The following is a 19,754-nucleotide window of genomic DNA, read 5'->3' as shown; positions in this document are numbered from 1 at the left end:
ACTCTACCACAGGCGGCGCTGCAAAATCTAACTTTTTATATTTACAAGATAAGTATGTGGTGTCTTCTGCAAAGTTGTAGATAACTTTAATACAAATGGATATATTTTTGGCTCAGGGCCTAATATATTTTTGGTATTGATTCAAATACATTATTCGGTTAATTCAAAGAAAAATAAAGTCATTCCGCAGCACAGTGACAGCGCGCATTTGTCAAAGACTGAATCAAATTACATTGCTAAAGAAACCACATACCTATCTTGTAAATGTAAAAAGTAAAATCAGCGCCGCCTGTGGTAGAGTTCCGAACTAAAACGTATTACAAATATTTGCGCCTTATCTTATACAAAAACTTTTCTGAAGACACCATGGTAAAAAAATAGATATTGAAGGCGAAAATAAATAAAGTTCGTTATATTGAGCATTCAAACCACTGTGCAGCGTTGCGTTTGTAGTACTGAAGATATACACAACATAACGCTATTTCAAAGTTGAAGCATGCTCCATTGATGTTCAAACATTTAAAATATGTTCTTAATATGGAGCGGTTCACAATATGTCGCTATATTTAGAGCAGAAAGAATTTTGGGAACCAATTGAACAACTCACGACCCTTAATAAGGGTGGAAATATCAACCTCCGCCGAGGAACTGTCATCCTTGCAATAAAGTACTCGGTATATTCTAGTTGCGTGATTTGTATAATAAATTATATTGTATTTCCGGTTCAGTTTGCTGATTTCAAAAAAATATCAATAATGAACATTCTGCTTCCAGTACCCAGTCGTACTTTTGAATTGTCCAAAAACATAGAATTTGAAATACAATGGACTACTGCTCTTTCCCGGCTATCGTTTCGGTCATTTATTTTTTATTTTGTTGTTGATGAATTGTGATCTGATACTAGGAATCAATGAGTTGTTGTATCTGCATGTGTGTGTGTGTGTATTTTCGTATATATTTTTTTCTCAGTAGATCTCATGCGGTTTTTTTTTTATGTTTCTTAAAGACATTCCTTTTTTCTCTCTGCAAGCTTGTTGGTAATCCCTGATATATTTGTTTTTGTTCCTAAGCGCAGCAATACGTGCACTGGTTTTAGAGATAACATAGGTAATGCATGCATAAATGTATAAACAATATTAAAACACATATGTGAACGGAACGGAAATGTTTCAACACTAGCTTAATAATTCCAAAGCCCTCTTTTTTTCTTCTTTACATCCACTTGATAACAAAAACAATCTCGTGCGACTTTGCCTGGCTTTCTTTTGTCGGTCTGCTCGGTTGTGTTGATGGCTGTAGAAAAATAACCCTCGGTTTTTGGTTCCGCGCTATCCGGTCATACTCTTCTATGATTTATTTGTTTTCACTTGAGAGACAAAAATACATTATTCTTAGCGAGATATAGGTAGCCTATCGATTAATAAGTTTTGTTTTCCCTAAACTTTTTGCGTTATTGATCTATGATACAGATTTTCATGTTTTGCCATTTCTTTTCGTTAAAATATTCGTTCTCTATCCCCGCACTCACACGATTGTTCTGTGGGTTGCGATTTGTTTCGTTTTTGTCTACTGTTGGCCACTAAAGTTGAACGAACTTGGAATCTGATGTTGCGTGAATTGGTATCCTTTTGAAGGGAAACATAATTTAAAAAAAAACATTAGCACGATCAATAGTTTGAGTAAATGTTCAGTGCAACTTACCTCCACTATTTTCAATATCCTTGGAACGTTTAGCTGCTTTCTTCTGTTCTGCCAACACGAGGATCTCCTGCAGGGATTTAGCGTCCTCGGGCTTCAGGTTCCTGGTAAGCATGTTATACCAGTTTGGATCTACGTTTGGTAGATCTGTCAAAAGAGATAGAGAAGAAAAGTGTTGTTAACAAACAAAGTGGATTAAATCAACAAGTAGAACTTACTGGTCATCACTTCCTGGAAAACCATGTATTCGTCCACATAGGCTGGATTGTCTTCGTCATCCAGTGGGGTGGTGAATCCTTCAAGAGCGGTTTCGTCCATCTCGTCGCCGGAATCATCGTCATCGTCATCATCATCTTCATCATCCGAATCGACTCCATCCTAGAATCATCGTTTCAGAACCATGCTGACTCACACAAGTCACAACCATCAAAGCTATAAGTGAACCTCACCTTGATCGTCGCAGTCAGCTCGAAGCCCTGTTCGGCTGCCTTGTCCTGGGCCATCTTGGCAATACGCTCAAAGTACGACGGTCCCATTTCGTCAACTTCATCCTCGTCACTAGAAATGCCATCCTCCAGATCGTCATCCTCATCTTCGCTTTCCTCTTCCTCACCTTCGGCGGCACGGGCCGCGTACGCACGCTTCAGCCCATCAAATATCAGTATCAGCGTGGGAATGATTTTGTCGCCCAGCTCACTCAGCACCTGGGGTTTGCCTTCTCCGAGGGTCATCAGCGTGCACAGACCGATGACGCACAGTTTTCGATCGTGAATTCTGCCAACAATTACTTCGTTAGATTGTAAATATTTGAAAAGGTTTTTTTTTCTTACCCGAGGAAACAATCGGAATCGTGTATCCACTGTTTGATGAAATGCGACGCTATCGATTCGTTACTGGCGGGAAGGGGGATCTTTTCCAGAACCTGAAGAAGGAGCTGCGGGTTGTAATAGAGTCCGGCTATGACGACCTATGTCGAAGAAACAGAAAAACGAAATTAAATTCCAAACAAGGATGGAAAATAGATGATTCCCACCTGTAGGCACATCGTCCGGAGTTCGGATGTTTTGACCTCGCGTGTTAGCCGGGTGAGCGCCAATTCCACGAAGCTTGGAATACACTCGTCGATTTGGCCCTTGCACTGAAGGATAATCACTTCCAGCAGTTTGGCTGCACTGCACTCTGCCTCTTCTGTGGTGTTACCGGTCATTATCTGCAGTGGAAGAAATGAATAAAAAGAGTGAGTCGGAAGTCTTCTGGACTTGAATTGAGTTCTCTACTTTGCAGATTTAAAGAGTAAAGGTTACGATTGCTCAAAATCATTACAAGAGATCACAAAATGTCCAACATTCGAGAACTCTTCGTGTGTAATTTAATCATAGGTATCGTAAAACGGAGTATCTTTCCTAATGCGAGTAACTTTGGTAGTAGAATATAATGATACAATTTACTCTTTGCACTTTTTCCGAACACTGCTTCTGAATTCCAAATTCGTTCTACGAGTTTCAATTTCGTCCTAACGCACGTTTTTGCATATTAAAACATTATAATTCGAACTTTTGACACAAGGCGTAACAACCAGATCCAACATAGAGTTGAAAATAGGAAATACGCCATGTAAAAGGAACCGTTTTTGATGATTTGAAATTATGGTTTCTTCTACTTCTTCGTATTTATTTAATAGTTTGTGAACTGTTCTTTCTATAAGTGGCAAAATATGGTTTGTTCACATTTTGCCTCTTCCACCCCTTTCAAAATGCCAAATATGCCAAGAAGTGTGAAAAGTTTGTGCAACAGTCTCGACACCTCACCATCACTGCAGAATTTCCAATGGGATCGCAGGTAATAGCAAAGCAGATAAAATTTCAACTTACCGTTTTGCACATATTGAACATGGCCAGGACGTGGTTCTGGTTGGACAAAAATGCTGGCGTATCGACAGTTATGTAGTTGTGGAGCGCTGGCATCATATCGACGAAGTAGTCAATTCCATCCTTTTGGAACAGCTGCAAAATTCAAAAGCTCATTGATTATTTTGTTCTACCCAATAACAACTAGCCCTTACCTGATAGATAATCTCAAGCAACTTCCACATATCGGGCGAAATCGACTTCGAGGTCAAATCGTACACCAGCGAGAAAGCCTCCTCGTAGAACTCGTTCACGTTTTGCTGCAACACGTGGCCAACCACCTGCAGGACAATCGGATGCAGCGTGAGCATCACTTGCGGGTGCTCTTCCATCACACTGAGCAGGGTTTCCATCGTGTTCAGTAGTCCCATCGCCGTGATAGCCCGTTCGTCGGAATTTTCATCGGCCTCCAAAACTTGGCTGAAGGTGGTGGCCAAATGCTGACAGATGTCGACGGCAATCGGAAGCAGCTGGTCGGAATAGATACACACGATCTTCTGCAGGACATTCGTCAGATCTTCGTTTTCGGTTTCACGGATGATTTTCAGCAGTTCCAGGGTGATTTCCTTGATCTGACTTTCTAGGTATTTGGATGCATTCTCCTGCGAGATGAGGAACATTTGTAAGGCAACCGCGGCTTCCACCTTCACTGGAAGCTCCTTGTCGTTCAGCAGAGCGTGCGAAGTTAGTCGCATGATTTCCGCCAGGACCTGTTGGTTTTTCAACTTAATTTCGCTGAAATAGTGCAGCACCCAACAGGCGCGAGCGCGAAGATGACCGTGTGGGCTTGCGAATTCCGGAAATACATACTGCATGATCAGGTTCTCCACCTGGTCCTTGAAGACCTTCTTCTTCAGAAGCACATCGGCCAGGGAACCGACCATATGCAGAGCACCGTCCTTCTGCTTTGCGTTCAGATTTGGCGCGTTGATGATTTGCATGATGATCTGCATGACTTGTGGAAGAACTCCTTTCCGCGTTTTGCAGCAATTGTGCAGCAGAGTTTCAGCGGCCGGAACTGGCGTAGTGTAATCGTCAAAGACGTCAAACTTCTGCCGGATGTATTCGATCGGATCGGCTTCCCACAGTTCCTCGTCGGCTTCCGAATAGGACATCAACGGGAAGATGACATCCTGGATGATGGCGATGAAGTGAGGTTTCAGCATCTTCCACGAGTGAGCATGGGATACGCTGTACGAAAAATGAGAATTAGTATAATTACACATTTAAAAATCGATAATGCAGGATAAACAAAGAACCCTTGCTACGCTACTGGACCCAACAATGTGCGCACGTTTGGAAAATATTTGCAAGCTTTATCTGCTTTTCTTCCATCTCGTGTTCACAAGATTATGGTCCTCATTGGATCTAAAAATAGCCAACCACCCCGAAATCGTTCGCGGCAGTAGCAGAAGCTGCGCGTGAATTGAATCACTACATCTGCTGCTGCTTCGAACACCGGAGAACGATTTGTGATTTGATTATCAAATTCCTTTCAACACTTACGCATGCTTGATGTAGTTCAGCGTATCGGTCATTACCCTGGGGGAAACGTAGATTTTATTACGATACTGGTCGAGGATTTTCAGCAACACGTTGAGCAAACCGTTGGTGAAGGTTTGCAGGAACCATTCGGCGAATTCGTTGTACTCCTTGGAAACGACATTGCCCGGGCTGCCGTAGCGTTCGAACATCCGGAGAACGATGTGGGCAGCCCACTTTTTCACCTTCCACCAGGGCATTTCCGGTCGTTCTTCTTCGTCGATGTGAGACGAATCGGGAGCAGGCCGATCCAAGATTTGACGGCAGATTTCCATCCAGTTGGAGAAAATCTCCTTGGTAATGACTTCCAGCGGCAAAGCGTATTGCGTGAGGGCGTAGAAAATCTTCAGGATGAGCTTCTGCATGAGAACGCTCTGCTCGGACGGATCGTTGATGAGGTTCATCATCAGGTTGTACATCTGTGGGAGCAGAAGGTTCATCGCCTCAGTCAACGGAGCCCGCTCAGCTGATTTTTTGTACTCGTAATTCTTAACCAGCTGGTACATGCACAGCAGGGCTCCGTTCCATCCGTTGACGTCCCGATTCTGTAGGTAGATGCTAATTTTATCCACTACCTGGGTCCATCGGCCGGGGAAATCATTTTTGATGATGTTGTTGATACAGACACAGAGCTGTACGCGGATTATGTCCGGAGCGTGAACGATTGCCTCGACGATCGTGTCTCGGATCATGGCACGATCCTGTTCGTGGATCGAGAAGGGAAGCGGCACGCCGGGTTCCGCCTCACGTTCATGCCAGCTGCTGGTCACCAGATTTTTCAGGTAGATTGCCCCAGCCTGGCGGACAGGACTGTCTACGTCGTTCTGCATGACCACCTGCAGAAGACTCGGCAGGAAACCGATGATTTTGTGGACCTATAGGATGGTAACGAGATAGGTGAACAATTAGCCAATGTCTTATGAGCAAGATGTGAGTCATTCTTTTTAAAGTATGGCAGGATGGACGGACGGACGGACGAACGAACAATAATTGATGTATGGCAATCAGCATGTATTTTTATGTTTATGTCGACGGTAAAGTACTTTTTCTAAAAGCTCTGATATCCTGAGAGAAAGCTGATAGGTCGGTTGCTGGAAGGAGAGGAAGGATCCTTCCCAGATTTCCGGATGGATATGTGGTAACACACGTGAGCTGTCTGCAGATGTTATCATGATGGCCGAGATGCAAAAGAGCGTGATTGGGTGATAGCCAATAGATATGATTATCCCGGTTGTGTTGTATACATTAAATTTTAATTTAAAATTAAGCATAAAAGCAAGGGGCAAGACAGCTTTTGAACATGAGTAAAATCAGAGTTAATTTTGAGTAACTCTGAGTAACTGTGAGCAACTCTGAGTAACTTGCGTTGAACAACATTCAATACACATAGCAACCTGATTTTTAAGTAGAAATCTGTCATATTTTGCAACAGTAAATTCATAAGCAACTGAAAACTGTTGCTTAAGTTCTTCTGGATGTGATACTTATGGTGCTGTTGAGGAATTTGCTGAATTATATAATTCTGTCCAGAATATCGGTGTTACAGAATGTATGAGTGGTTACGATGATTCAAGACAACCACCAGGTCTGAGTCAACAGATACCGTCACCGAGCTGTTCTTTTTTAAGATTGTGGCTTGTGGTGCCGTTTGTATCTGTTTTTCTGAGTATTAAGCAGTGGTGGGAGGAACATTTTCACTTTGCTAAATTCCCATGAGTAGCATGAGGTATTGAGTCCACCAATAAGGATCTTCAGCTGAAGAAAATCACATTGCCCGGAATTAAACTGACAGGCAAAGTTTAGCACTGAGCTCTTCTGGGATTCTCCGGAAATCCTATTTTAATACACTGCGTTTTAACTCAATAACGGATAGTGTCCATATGCCAACATCATTGGCTCATAGACTGAAATTCATCGCAACAATTGGAATTTGACTTCCTTCTCATTCTTCACAAATTATGTGAAAGAAATGGGTGATGAAAACAGAAGTAGTATTCAAAAGCACAAGGAACGTCGCCACGAAACTCATATCCCAGGAGGAATAGAAACGTCATAATGTAAGGGCTATGATTGTCCCTACCTGCCAGTAAACGAATATCTTCGGGTACAAGCGGTACAAGCTAAGCATGTCCTCGGTGCAATAGATAGGTGCAGTAGATGACGTCTGTTTCTATTTTTCATTGAGGGTTTGTATTTTTTGAAAAAAAAAAGCGAGACTACTTTGATCAGTATTGAGTTATTATGAGTTGCTCAAATTTACTCGCAGCGAAACTATTTGCTCTGAGTACGGCTGACTTGCCCCTTGCATAAAAGCGAAGACAACAAATCAAGAGCTTTGCCAGAATCCAAGCGACAGATACAGTAGCACTGCACTTGAGTGAAGGTGGAAGCAACGCATAGAAAAATGAGCAAATACACAAACCCTTCTTCTGAGGATGTAATCTTTGCTATGAAATTCGTTCGAAGCATTTACCTTTGAGCGGCAGATGACGCGATTGTACCTGTCTCCAGTGGCGTCCGGTAACCTCACTTTTAACCTGTGCACCAACTTTCAATACCAGATTTAATGCCATATTCATACCCGAATCGGTTGAAAAACACACTTAATCTTCTAGTTTACTCGATATCTATCCATTGCAAGCAATATTTTGATAATTGTTTATGTTTTGAGAGTTGGTGCACAGGTAGATTGAGGTTAAGGAAACGCCACTGCCTGTCTCATAGCGTTTGTATGAGAAAATGGAAGAGTTGCCAGTCTTCTTGATTTGTTGTCTTCGATAAAAGTGAATGCGATTGAGTCGAAGGGGACCACAAGGTAAAATGGATCATTACTACAGGGCTGTTACAACAGGCGCGGATTTCGCGAATTTCGCGGATTTGTCGCGGATTTGAACTTTAAGTCGCGAAAATCGCGGAAACGTTGAAGGGACTGATGTGCTGTCACAAAAAAATGTGAAATTCATTGTAACCTTTCCGTCCCGGATTATTTTGCTGTCATCAATTTTGTTGTTCATTTGGGTCATAATTTTTTACCGGTTCAAACTAAACACCCTGCAAATAATCGAGAAATGATCTCAATTTCATAAGTCATACCCGATTTACACGGAAATTTCCTTGGGTCTATCCAACGTGAGACATTTTCATTTTTTCCTCAAATATTAACATAGCATTTTTCGTTGTCAAATCATAAACGAATCGTATATATGCGAGTAATTGCCATGTATACCGGATATTCTAGGTTCTCCAAATCGTCCTAGAGTTCAGTTGATTGATTTGTTCTACTATATCAACCAAGACTTCAATAATGTCTGTAGAATCGAATTATGTCCAAACATATTCAAAGTGTCTATGTGGATTGCACCCGACCTATTGCTACGTATACAAGATGTTATAGCTATAGGTTCTGAAATCATTCTGGAGATCAGATTATTTTTCTACTAGATCACCCAAGACTAATTCAATATCTGTAGTATCGAAATATGCCCAAACAAATTCGCAGTGTCTATGTGGATCATGCCAACCTATTTCTGTGTATTCCAAATGCTCTAGGATTTCCAAATCGATATTTCGATACTATAGATATTATCCCAGTCTTTGTTGATCTAGTAAAACGAATTATCTGAACTGCAGGATGATTTGGAGAACCTAGATCATCTGGTATACGTGGAAAAAATTAAACATTATCCATATAGACACTATGAATCTGCTTGGACATATTTCGATACTAAATACATTGTCCCAAACTCGGTTGATCTAGTAGATCAAATTATCTGAACTCCAGGACAAATCGTCTGAACTCCAGGAAGACAACAACATCTGGATTACTATGATCCACATAGACACTTTGAATCTGATTGGACATTTTTCTATACTACATACATTATTGCAGGCTTGGTTGATCTAGTAGAACAAATCAACTGATGTCCTGGACGATTTGGAAAACCTATAATTTCCGGTATACATTGTAATAGGTCGTACATGATCCACAAAATCACATATACGATTCGGTTATGATTTGAAAACGAATAGTGCTAGGTTCATATTAGAAATTTAAAAAAAAAATCATGAACATGTCTCACCATTGGACAGAACCCAAGGAATATCCGTGTAAATACACAACCGCGACGTGACCAGCAAGTGTGACTCATAAAACAATGGTAATTTCTCGATTATGTGCAGGGTGTTTGGTTTGAATCGGTAAAAAATTTAGAAAACTAGAGCCAAATTAACTACACAATTTAGGACAACAAAATACGTCAGAGACGCAAAGGTTAATTTTCAAGAAAATTTGCATTTCAAATGAAAATGCATTAATTTTTTTAAATAATGTTTCATCAACTCTAGGCCAGTATTATTCAATAGAATGTCATAATGTAAGGGTGTTTTATTATGTTTACTAATTACTCAGAATTTAAAGAAAATGAAGATGATACAATGTTATTAAAAAAAATCAAATGTTTCAAACGATACTCCTTTAGCTCAGTCGGTAAAGGCGCAGCTACAAAGCAAGTCCATGCTGGAGGCGACTGAGTTAGATTCCCGTCCGGTTAATTAATTTTTAGGATTGAAAAATTTCTCTACTTTCTAGGACATAGGATGGTAAAGGCATAGAAAGCTCTCAATTAAAATGTGAAAGTATTTCAAAGAATACTTAGTTGAGAGCAGACAAAAATCTAATAAGCTATAAGCAATAAGCTTGAAATGCCATGTAGTAGTATACAAATGCTATTTTTAGCCAATGAAAACAGTTTTTTTTTTGTCGCGGATTAGTAATTGAAGTCGCGGATTTCTTTTGAGAAATCGCGGATTTCGCGGATCAAATTTAGGAAATCTTGTAACAGCCCTGTTACTACAACAGTAGCATTTTTCCTGGATCTTGAATTTGTTTCAGCGTCCGAAATCTTAAACATTTGTCGATGTCAGACGTAAAATTATTGACTGCTTAGGCTGAGTGTGAAAGCACTGCTAATTCATTGTTCTATCTAGATCGTATGTACCAAACGGTAAACGACGAGGCAATGAAAGAGCCTACAAACACATTCAGTCCAATCACGAACAGGCGACTCACACAGCTTATAATTGAGGCATTCCATAGAAAATGTACGCTCAGTCATTCAAAACAAGATTTGGGTACCATCACGGAAGAATAAACGTGTTGAATGAGCTTCTGACTGAGTGCTCTGCTGTCAGTGACTGGTTTACTTCCCAATCATTCAGACTCTCACGAGGCAATGAATGATGAGGCTGTTCCTATAAATATGGTAGAGCGCTACTTCGTCGTAATCGCCCATTTCCGTTCAATCGACCAGAAAACTTCAATAATATCAATGATTTAACCGTTCACAAATTAATAATAGATTTGTTCCCATGCGTTAGTTTATTAGCTACAATATAAATCCTGTTAGAGCGCATTGTATAAATATTCATATTCATATTCATTCACTCCTAACTAATCCCCTTCTGTAGGACGAAGAAAATCTAATGGCGTTTCAATGCGTTAGGACGGAATTGAAACTCGTAGAACGAATTTAGAATCAAGAAGCAGTATTAGATTTTAAACAATTTCTCAACAATTTGTGACTCTTAATCAAATCCAACGGTACATATGGAAAGGTGAATAAATTTAGAAGTCATATCTGACAGAAATATTCCATTTTTACCCGTCTTACAAAGAAGGGTATAGATATCACTTGAAAAACCGACTATCGATCCGAGGCCCGGAGGGCCGAGTGTCATAAACCATTCGACTCAGCTCGACGAGATCGGAACATGTCTGTGTGTGTGTGTGTGTGTGTGTGTGTGTGTGTGTACGTGTGTATGTGTGTGTGTATGTAACGAAATGAATGCGCTCACGTTTCTCAGCAACCGCTCAACCGATTTGGACAAACTCGGCGCCAAATGATAGGTCTTGGGGTCCCATTGAACGGTTTTGGAATCGGTGAACCGGTTCCGGAGATATGGCCGGAATAAGATCCGGTGAATATGGGCCTTCAAGCTGGATTTAACGGAAAACGTATTAAAACCATCATGCGACACATCAAATTACTACAGAATTCAAAAATAAGATCAATGCAAGTCGTGTTAAGTGTTCCAGACCACATTGGACACACTTGGACATGTTCCGGGTACCCCGGGGAAGTTGCTTGAATATGAATTGAATTAAAACCCATTAAATCACATTAAAATACGATGATAAGGTGATTGGTAGCCAAATAGACTACACCCGGATATATTCCGGGTACCCCCAGGCAGTGGCGTAGCGTCACTGGATGACACGGGGGTGGGGGGCTTGGTCACTGATAATGACAATAAAATAAATAAACCATTGACGGCAATCGAATGTGCAGGAAGGCAGCTTCCACACCGGGACCAACGGCTTTACTTCCCTTCTGAAGGAAGACTTGATCAGAGATTTTTATGCCTCAGAAAAATCCCACCGACCTCGGCTGGGGATTGAATCCAGACCCATTGGTGTGTTAGAAGGCAGTCACGCTTACCACTACACCACCAGCGCCGGAAAATGACTCATTCAACCTGCATGTTTTGCGCACTGGTCGATGTTGAAGACCTCCACTGAAATCTGGAATGGAATGCCCTTGAAATTTTTTGGTTCATTCATATAGGTGATCCGGAGGTTACTTACTTAAACCTAATTAGTTCGATTTGAAATTTTGTGAAGCAGAATAATTACACAACCATGTAGGGTATACGTCCCTAACCTCGGTCTAATATGCAGCCATCGATTACGTTTTTAATCATAACTCATCAATGAATTTACCTGCAAACGATATTCTACTGCTAAATGGTATGCTTAGATATGCTTATCATGTCGTTTGCTATCAGAAACCACGAAAAGTTGAAAAACTTACTTTTTTTAAGACAATAACTCACGAGGGAAATGTATGTAATATGGGTCTATTGTCCCCAAATTGGGTCTATTTATGGATGCAACTTCGTCCTATCTTGTTTGATCCTCAAAAAAACGCTCTTGGTAACGTTTTCTGATGTATTTTTTTTTATCACTATCACTGTTAACTTAATGCTCTTCATTCCTCAAAACATTTCTTAGAGAAAATTTTACGAAAACTACATTAAATCACTCAATTTAAAAATTAAAAATTAAAAATTTCGCTTATCGTCTTTTGACCGCAGAATATCTAAATCAGAACATTGTGATGTTCATTATACAGGTTTGGCAGAAAAAATCTCCCTTCCTGTTCGTTCCTTATCATCCAAATGCAAAACAACATTGTTGACGTTACTCTTATTGCTATATGCTGTCAAATGAATTTCATGGGCCATAGTTAGGAACATAGAAAAGAAATGTGTCCCTAAAGTTGGGTCCATGTTTTACTTGTGAAAACGTTGTTAAACAATTAAAATAAACATAAAATATTCAAACAGCAACTGTAAGTTTTACGTCTAGTGTGTATTATCAGGTAATTCCAATCAATAAATGCCATAATCAGGCCATTTGATGATCGTCAGTCAACCTTCCCATCTTAACCTTAGAAGTCATGGCGGCTAAAAACTCCGAACAGAGTGATATTCTCAACCAGTTTTATTACTTACGAGAGCTGAAAATGTATTGAAATGTTGTGATATAAATTGATTTGTGTGTGGTACACATTTATCAACCATCAGTGATCAATATTTTCCTTATTTTTTGTGTAATATTCCTTAATTAATTATTTATTTGCGTGATAGGCCGAATGAAAGGACTAGACCCACATTACATACCGTAACCCTACATTTAAAAAAAAAAAATATCTGCATCGAGATGGACGAAATATCTTTCCCAATACTTTTCAGGAGCCACATTATGCATCCAATACGACTCTACTTTTTCTTTTTCGCAAAAGCGTTCATACGAAAAACACTTTGTTTCGACTACCCCAATGAGGTCCTAGATTTGCAACCAGTGCAGTGGGGCAAGAAAGGTAAGAACAGAACAGAAGTTCAGGAAAGTCATGGAAGCATAGTTTGAATTCAGGGAGCTTTATACAAGTGCAGGGAACGTTGTGAAACTTCAAGGAACTTCGTAGAAGGTCAGGAAACGTTGTAGAAGAAATTCATGGAACTTGGTTCTTCTAGGTTTTTTACGCTTCTTTTGTGGTAGTTTTGCCGGCTTTCAACTTACTGTTCTAGATGCACTTCCACAATTATTAATTAATTGAGAGCTTTCTATGCCGGCAACACCAATGCATGATTTTGTATATTGTGTGGCAAGCGCCCTAGGGAAATCGAGAAAATTTCCAACCCAAAAGATTTCCTCGACTGGACTGGGAATCTGACCAACCGCCTTTGGCTTTACCTTGCTTTTACTAACTAAAAAAATAATTCACACCCCACAGGAAAAAAAATCCGGGAAATTAGTTTTATGTTCCTGTAGGAAGATGGAAGAAACTGTCGGGGGATATGGGAAGTAATAAAAGAAAGTCTGGAGGAACTTCTGGAAGTAGTCGGAAGACACTTCCAAAAGAAGCCATAGAAATGCTTTTTGGTGGATCTGAAGGACAGTCCTAGAGTAAGTTGTAAGAATCTTCTGAGGGAATTGGATCGACTTCCGAGAAACGTCGGCTACAACTTCCAGGGAAGTCGGAAGACAATTAAAGGGGAAGCCACAAGAACCTCGGAAGAATGTTCAAGTATAAGTTTTATTATTTTTTTTTTTTAGTTCTTTATTAAGGAGATTTTTAGTCTATGGCTAGTTCATCTCCGAATAAGTTTTATAAGTTTTAATAACTTTCTTGAGACTTCCCTATTATTCTTCTTCTACTTTTATTTAGGAGATTTTCAGCCGGAGGCTGGGTCATCTCCGAATTTAGGTAGTTTATAACGGGTATTTTTTCCGAAGCATGTTTCTAACCTAAAATGGACCGACCATATAAACGAAGTCACCAAAAAGATCTACAATACTCTTCGTACGTTCAGGCGCTTCCGTGGAGTGCTTTCCAGACAGATTCGTATGCTGCGACGTCGTGTACTACCCAGGACTGTCCACCGCGCTCAAGGCTCAGTTGCATCGATGCTTCAAGTCGTCGGTGAGGTTCGTGTATGGTATCCGAGGGCGTGACACGACCAGAGAAGTGCGACACACCATACTCGGATGCGATCTACCGGAAAACTACCACCGTCGTATCTGCTGCTTCATGTACGTGGCCTACCATGGAAGCCTCAAAGAGTAGGTACATCACGCAGTACACACCTAAAGGTCGGAACGAGCGAACTAGATCCTTTGTCCTACCGCATCACACCACAAGTTCCCGAAAAAGTGTTCTAATATTCGGAGCGTCCACCTGGAACGCACTACCACTAGCTACAAGGCAGCAACGGACTCTCACGTCGCTTAAAGCGGCGCTCCACAGAGCTGATTAATTCTCTAGGCTAATACCAATAGTAGCTGTCGATTTAAGAAATGTCAAATGTTTAGACTTAGACTTTAATTTCATTCTTAACTCCCCACTAAACTGATTCAAAATGGTTGCTTCCTTGACCTGATTTATGGTTCTGTAACTGATAGGTTTTCGTTATGCTATCAATAAATTACAAATTACAAATTGATATGCTCATGTTTTACGTATTTCATTTTGATTATTGCTAGCACTTAGTGGTGCGGTACTTCCCCTCAAATTGACAAAATGTAAACTAAACAGAAAGTTCCACTATTTCTTTTTATTCCCTACCCATGACACAGGCGCGCACTACCCATAATCACATATCAGTCCCATCTTTGCATGATTTCCTATCCATATATGGGACAGTAATGCGATTATGAGCACCGCAGACATTCCACTCTCCATTCCATCAAAGGCATGGGCAGTGTGCCACTAAATCAGACTAATGATTCAATCAATTAACTTGAAAGCGCGAAACATGTGAATACCCTGCAAATACAAACTACCTTATCCTCCTCTTCTCTTGGAAATTATGATACGAAAAAGAAGTAAATTTATTATCATTATCATTCCTTCTGATCATTTCCAACAGCAAACAAAAACGATGAATCTCGAAGAGCAAGTCCCGGATCGCTTTGCACAAACCACGCGCGATGTAAGTGATGATTCATTTGGCTATATAATAGTCTCGCTCCACGACCAAAGACTAGCACTATCGCTAGGCATTCCAGCTTGCCAGAGAAAAAAAAAACTAGCAGCTTTGTAAAGAACACGAACAAAGGCATTTACAGCAAGCAGAAGCAGTAGGAAGTTTGTTTACAATTCGGTCTTAAACGGCCCCGGATTGTTTGGTCAATTTTCCCTATTTTTGCAAGGTATGAACCATCAACGTCGGAATAGTATGCCGAAGGATACCGGTTTGTCGCGCGGGGACGAATAAAATAATAATAAAAACTAGGAAAGGTCATAAACACATCATAAAGCGGTGGGTGGTGCCAGGAGAGCCGACTAGCATAACCCGAGCACTGTTGTGCTTTAGCGAATGGGAACGCAATCAGAAATAGCAAGGATTCACGCTAGAGAATCACAACATACCTAGAGGTGATTATCCTGTTATTCATGCATACACAGTATGGGAAGGGCGCGATTCTGATCGCATTATTATTCCCAAGCATACTCTTCCTCTCCCGCTCTTCCAGTTGGTTCCATCGGCGGTGGAACGGTAGACGGTCATGTGTGTGGCATTGTGCGGAAAACGCCACACACCGCACACTCGCGCGTTCGTCCGCTTCTCGATGGAATTTGTTAGTATTGGTGTCAGTTTCCGTGGTGTGCTGCTGTCATTTTAGAGGTTGCCAATTTACTGGTGAAGCGATTGTGAATTTTACGGTGTTTTTCAGAACGTCTATTATTAGGGAAGTAAAAATAAGTCTTATGAATAAACACAAACCATAAATATTGTCACAATGCAGCTTCAAACATATTCAAACAAATGTATCAAAATAATAATTTTCCACTGAGAAGAAAAACCGATTCAACTGAAACGGAACAACCAATTCTGGCAACACGGTACTGATCCGGCAAACACGTCAAAATAACACCGAATGAGCACTCGGCTACGCTCTGTCACGCAAAAATACCAATACATTTGTGCAAACCAGCCAAAAAGGATTACACGAAAAGATGGCTAAAAATGTTCGTAGCATGATTAATTTGTAATGCCCTGGTTTCTTCTTCTTCTAGCCATTCCGGTAAAATCCCTGTGTAGCACCGAAAATTTCAATCTCCAGCATCCAATCACGGTCGCATCCTGTCCATTAATCACATTCCAGCCCCACAAAATCCGGCCTGCGATGACCGAAACACAGGCCAGCGCAGAACGCGAGCACATGGTTTAGTCGAAAAAGCTAGATCGGTCATTGCTTCACCTGGTTCAGTTGTTCCTCCGCCTGCAGCCGCTGGCTGGGCTCGATGGTGGCACGTAGCAATTCGCAAATTTTAGCGTTATCCATCTTGGGTGGTTGATTGGCTGTGGGGCCTCGTGCCTATCACTGTCAATCCTTTCGGTCCGCGAAATTCAGGGCTTCTCACTCTTTTTGTAACAATAATGGCCTCGGTACACAGCACGCGCGGCGGTAAACACTCGCATATGCAGAATACACGAGCGGACCGCGATTCGATGACGACTCGGATTTCCAACGCGCGCGGTCACTATCCGTCCCCACTAGAGGAGTTTGATTTTGGATGTAAAATTTTCACACACTCCCGGCAACACACGCGGAATCGGTTCCGTCCGCACCTCCGTGCTAGGATGAAAAACCAAAAAGACTGGATTGAAATTGCGAACGACACACTAACACTAGCACAGCATCGCACGCGTACGGACGGTGTAGATTTTTGGCAGTAAAGTTTGGTTCACGCATACTTCCACTTGTGGAACTTGTTGTGCGATACACACATGGGAACAAGTGAGGTGTGTTGCTAAAAGGATTTGCTTTGATATATTTTCTTGAATAATTTTAAAGGAAAAAAACATTCTTGAATGTTTCAATAGGGATGGAAACATTTATTTTTATTAGTCCCAAAACTGCTCAACTACACAGAAAAAAAGTTGTTGAATATTACATCCAAACTGCTGCAACCAGGTCAATCCATCGGTTGTGTAATATAACGTTGTACGATGTGCATCGATTTTGCGAACAAAATTAAATCCATTGATGTAATATTGTATCTGCTTTTTGCTATTAAATCATTATTTCATACATCAGCTTGAATTACATTGATCGATATTACATTTTTTTTTGCTGTGTATGATTAATTCGAGCAGTTAAAATGACGTTTACTACACTGAGGCAAATTAACTTAAGAATTTCATAAGGCCGTTCGCAATTATTGTTTCAAACTACTCGACAGTTCTAAAATTTGAAACTGTCAAAAATGAAAGTGCAACTCGATCAGCGCAACGGTGTTAGATATTCATTCCTAAATATGTGTTTTGTTTGCTTCGGTAATTCGTAATCCAGTATCAGGTAACGAGATCGAACCACGAGATTTAAATTTTTGGGCAGTTGAAGCTCTTCAGGCTAATACTAAATCATGAGAACATCCTGAGAAGTTTTTGGAGATCTCTGATCACCTGAAGGTCTTTGGAATATTTTCTAAGTGACCTGGTATCACGAGAGAATAGGTGGGAGATGTGATTTGAATTGTTGGATAGTTTGAAATCTTCATCAGAATAGTACCTGATCAACCTGAAATCTTGAAAAAGTATGAAGATGACTTATAGACATCTCAAACCAGATGGAATAATTTCGGAGCTGGTATCAAATTTGGATATTTGAGACATGTGATTTAGATTGTTCGATAATAGATAGCAGATAAAAAATTTTGTTTTGAATTTCTGTATAGCAAAATAGTGAACTTTTCGTCAACATTAACAGCAAAGAACTCACCAACACTGGGAGACCGTGAGTTCCTGCCCACCTGTCTTAAAAACATCTCGGTTCCGGCCGGTTTGGAAAACGGTAACTTAAGTTATGACTCTTATAGCAACGTCCGGTGTGGAGAGGAGTGATTAATCTAATCCAAAATGAAAACGCTGTGCGTAACTCGCATAAACGCGAACCATAAATTGACCTTACCTATAATGGTTGAAAATTGTTTATAATCCCTGCTACACTTTAACTGAAATGGTTATGGAACTTTACATGAACGTTTAATGATAAAGTTTCAACCTTATGTATTATGGTTTTTTGGAACTGGACCTTACAAATAATAGGTTGTTAAGAACCATTACCATTCCAAATTCTTGTTTTCTCCATACATTTTCAGAAAGAGAACTATATTAGAACCTTTTAACTTATGGTTTGAGAACTTTAATGGTAATGGTTATGGTAATCAGTAAGGTCCACGAATGGTTTTGTAACATCGATCAACTTTATGTGGAATATATCGCGAATTGGTTGCCTGTAATTTACTGATTACCAATTCACGATATATTCCACGTAAAGTTGAGCGATAATACAAAACCATTAATGGACCTTACTGACTACCATAACCATTACCATTAATGTTCTCAAATCATAAGTAAAAACGTTCTTATATAGTTCTCTTTCTGAAAATGTATGGAGAAAACAAGAATTTGGAATGGTAATGGTTCTTAACAACCCATTATTTGTAAGGTCCAGTTCCAAAAAATCATAATACATAAGGTTGAAACTTTATCATTAAACGTTCATGTAAAGTTCCATAACCATTTCAGTTAAGTTTAGCAGGGATTATAAACAATTTTTAACCATTTTAGGTAAGGTCAATTTATGGTTCGCGTTTATGCGGGAAGTAAAATAGTGCCGCAAATGGCAACGACTGGTAAGGTTACTCTTATGGTATCAGCTATAGTCTGAACCTGGGTTTACACTGACTGCACATATCAATGCACAGTTGGGTCATAGAGGTAACTCTAAGACCAGAAGGTTCCGAAAAAAACGTGCTCAACTTTTTGGCTCAGCTCTGGTACTATCATCGGTCCCAAGCTAATCGATTCACCCCTTCAAACATAGGAAAAACCAATAACCCCTCATTTTATCTGTCAAACTTTCATAGCGAATCAAAACAAACATTGCGTAGTACTAGAATTTCGACTATAATGGGACACGTTAATCGATTTGCTTGGAAGAATAGGCTATTCAAGTAGTGAGCCAATTTAAAATCGTTAGTTTCGTATTGATTGTTGGTAGGGTGGCCCAATATAACACTTTGTCTAAAAAACCGGGGGCTCACCCTCCAAATCATTGCTAAGGATGTTACAAAAAACATTTGTTTGGCCACAACTCTGAAAAACGTGATTTATAGGTAGCCCCGATGAGATTTTTGAAATAAGCCGACTTTTCATAGTCGTAGCGGAACAAATATTTCTAGTGACTCAAAATTTAGTTCAATCCAACCCTTTTATATTTTTAAACATTTCTTAGGGTCCCTACTATATAAGAAAAAAATTGTCACTGCCTGCTAGATGCTTCATTTTTTCATGACAGTTTTTTCAATTATCAGAAATCATGATTTTTTTGGTGCATAATTAAATCATCAAAAGGGGGTATCTACCTAAATATGATCTGTAGTTGATTTATTCCAGCTAAAAAATGGGCAATTTTAATACAAACAACTTTGCTCAAGAGTCTATTGTTGATAGCTATTAAGTTATTAATAATTT

At 40.1% G+C, this 19,754-nt stretch overlaps 1 protein-coding gene across 1 annotated transcript; it reads right to left on the bottom strand.

Annotated features, from left to right (window-relative positions):
• Nucleotides 1-1,470: 1,470 nt before the first annotated feature.
• On the bottom strand, nt 1,471-16,877 carry msk (importin-7 msk). The gene is made up of 10 exons (XM_065219889.1): nt 16,474-16,877; nt 5,112-6,022; nt 3,761-4,796; nt 3,570-3,701; nt 2,732-2,908; nt 2,529-2,665; nt 2,148-2,472; nt 1,917-2,076; nt 1,702-1,845; nt 1,471-1,625 (listed from the first exon to the last, which is right to left on the bottom strand). The coding sequence occupies exons 1-10, from the start codon at nt 16,555-16,557 to the stop codon at nt 1,567-1,569; spliced, it is 3,165 nt and encodes a 1,054-aa protein (XP_065075961.1). The 5' UTR covers nt 16,558-16,877; the 3' UTR covers nt 1,471-1,566.
• Between the last annotated feature and the right edge of the window lie 2,877 nt (nt 16,878-19,754).

Source organism: Ochlerotatus camptorhynchus, unplaced genomic scaffold, assembly GCF_037179485.1.
Source record: "Ochlerotatus camptorhynchus isolate MF236.1 unplaced genomic scaffold, CSIRO-AGI_Acam_v1.1 ptg000112l, whole genome shotgun sequence".
NCBI classification, from domain to species: Eukaryota; Metazoa; Arthropoda; class Insecta; order Diptera; family Culicidae; genus Ochlerotatus; species Ochlerotatus camptorhynchus.
Note: the sequence above shows the minus strand (reverse complement) of the source record. Positions and strands in the feature narration are given on the sequence as shown.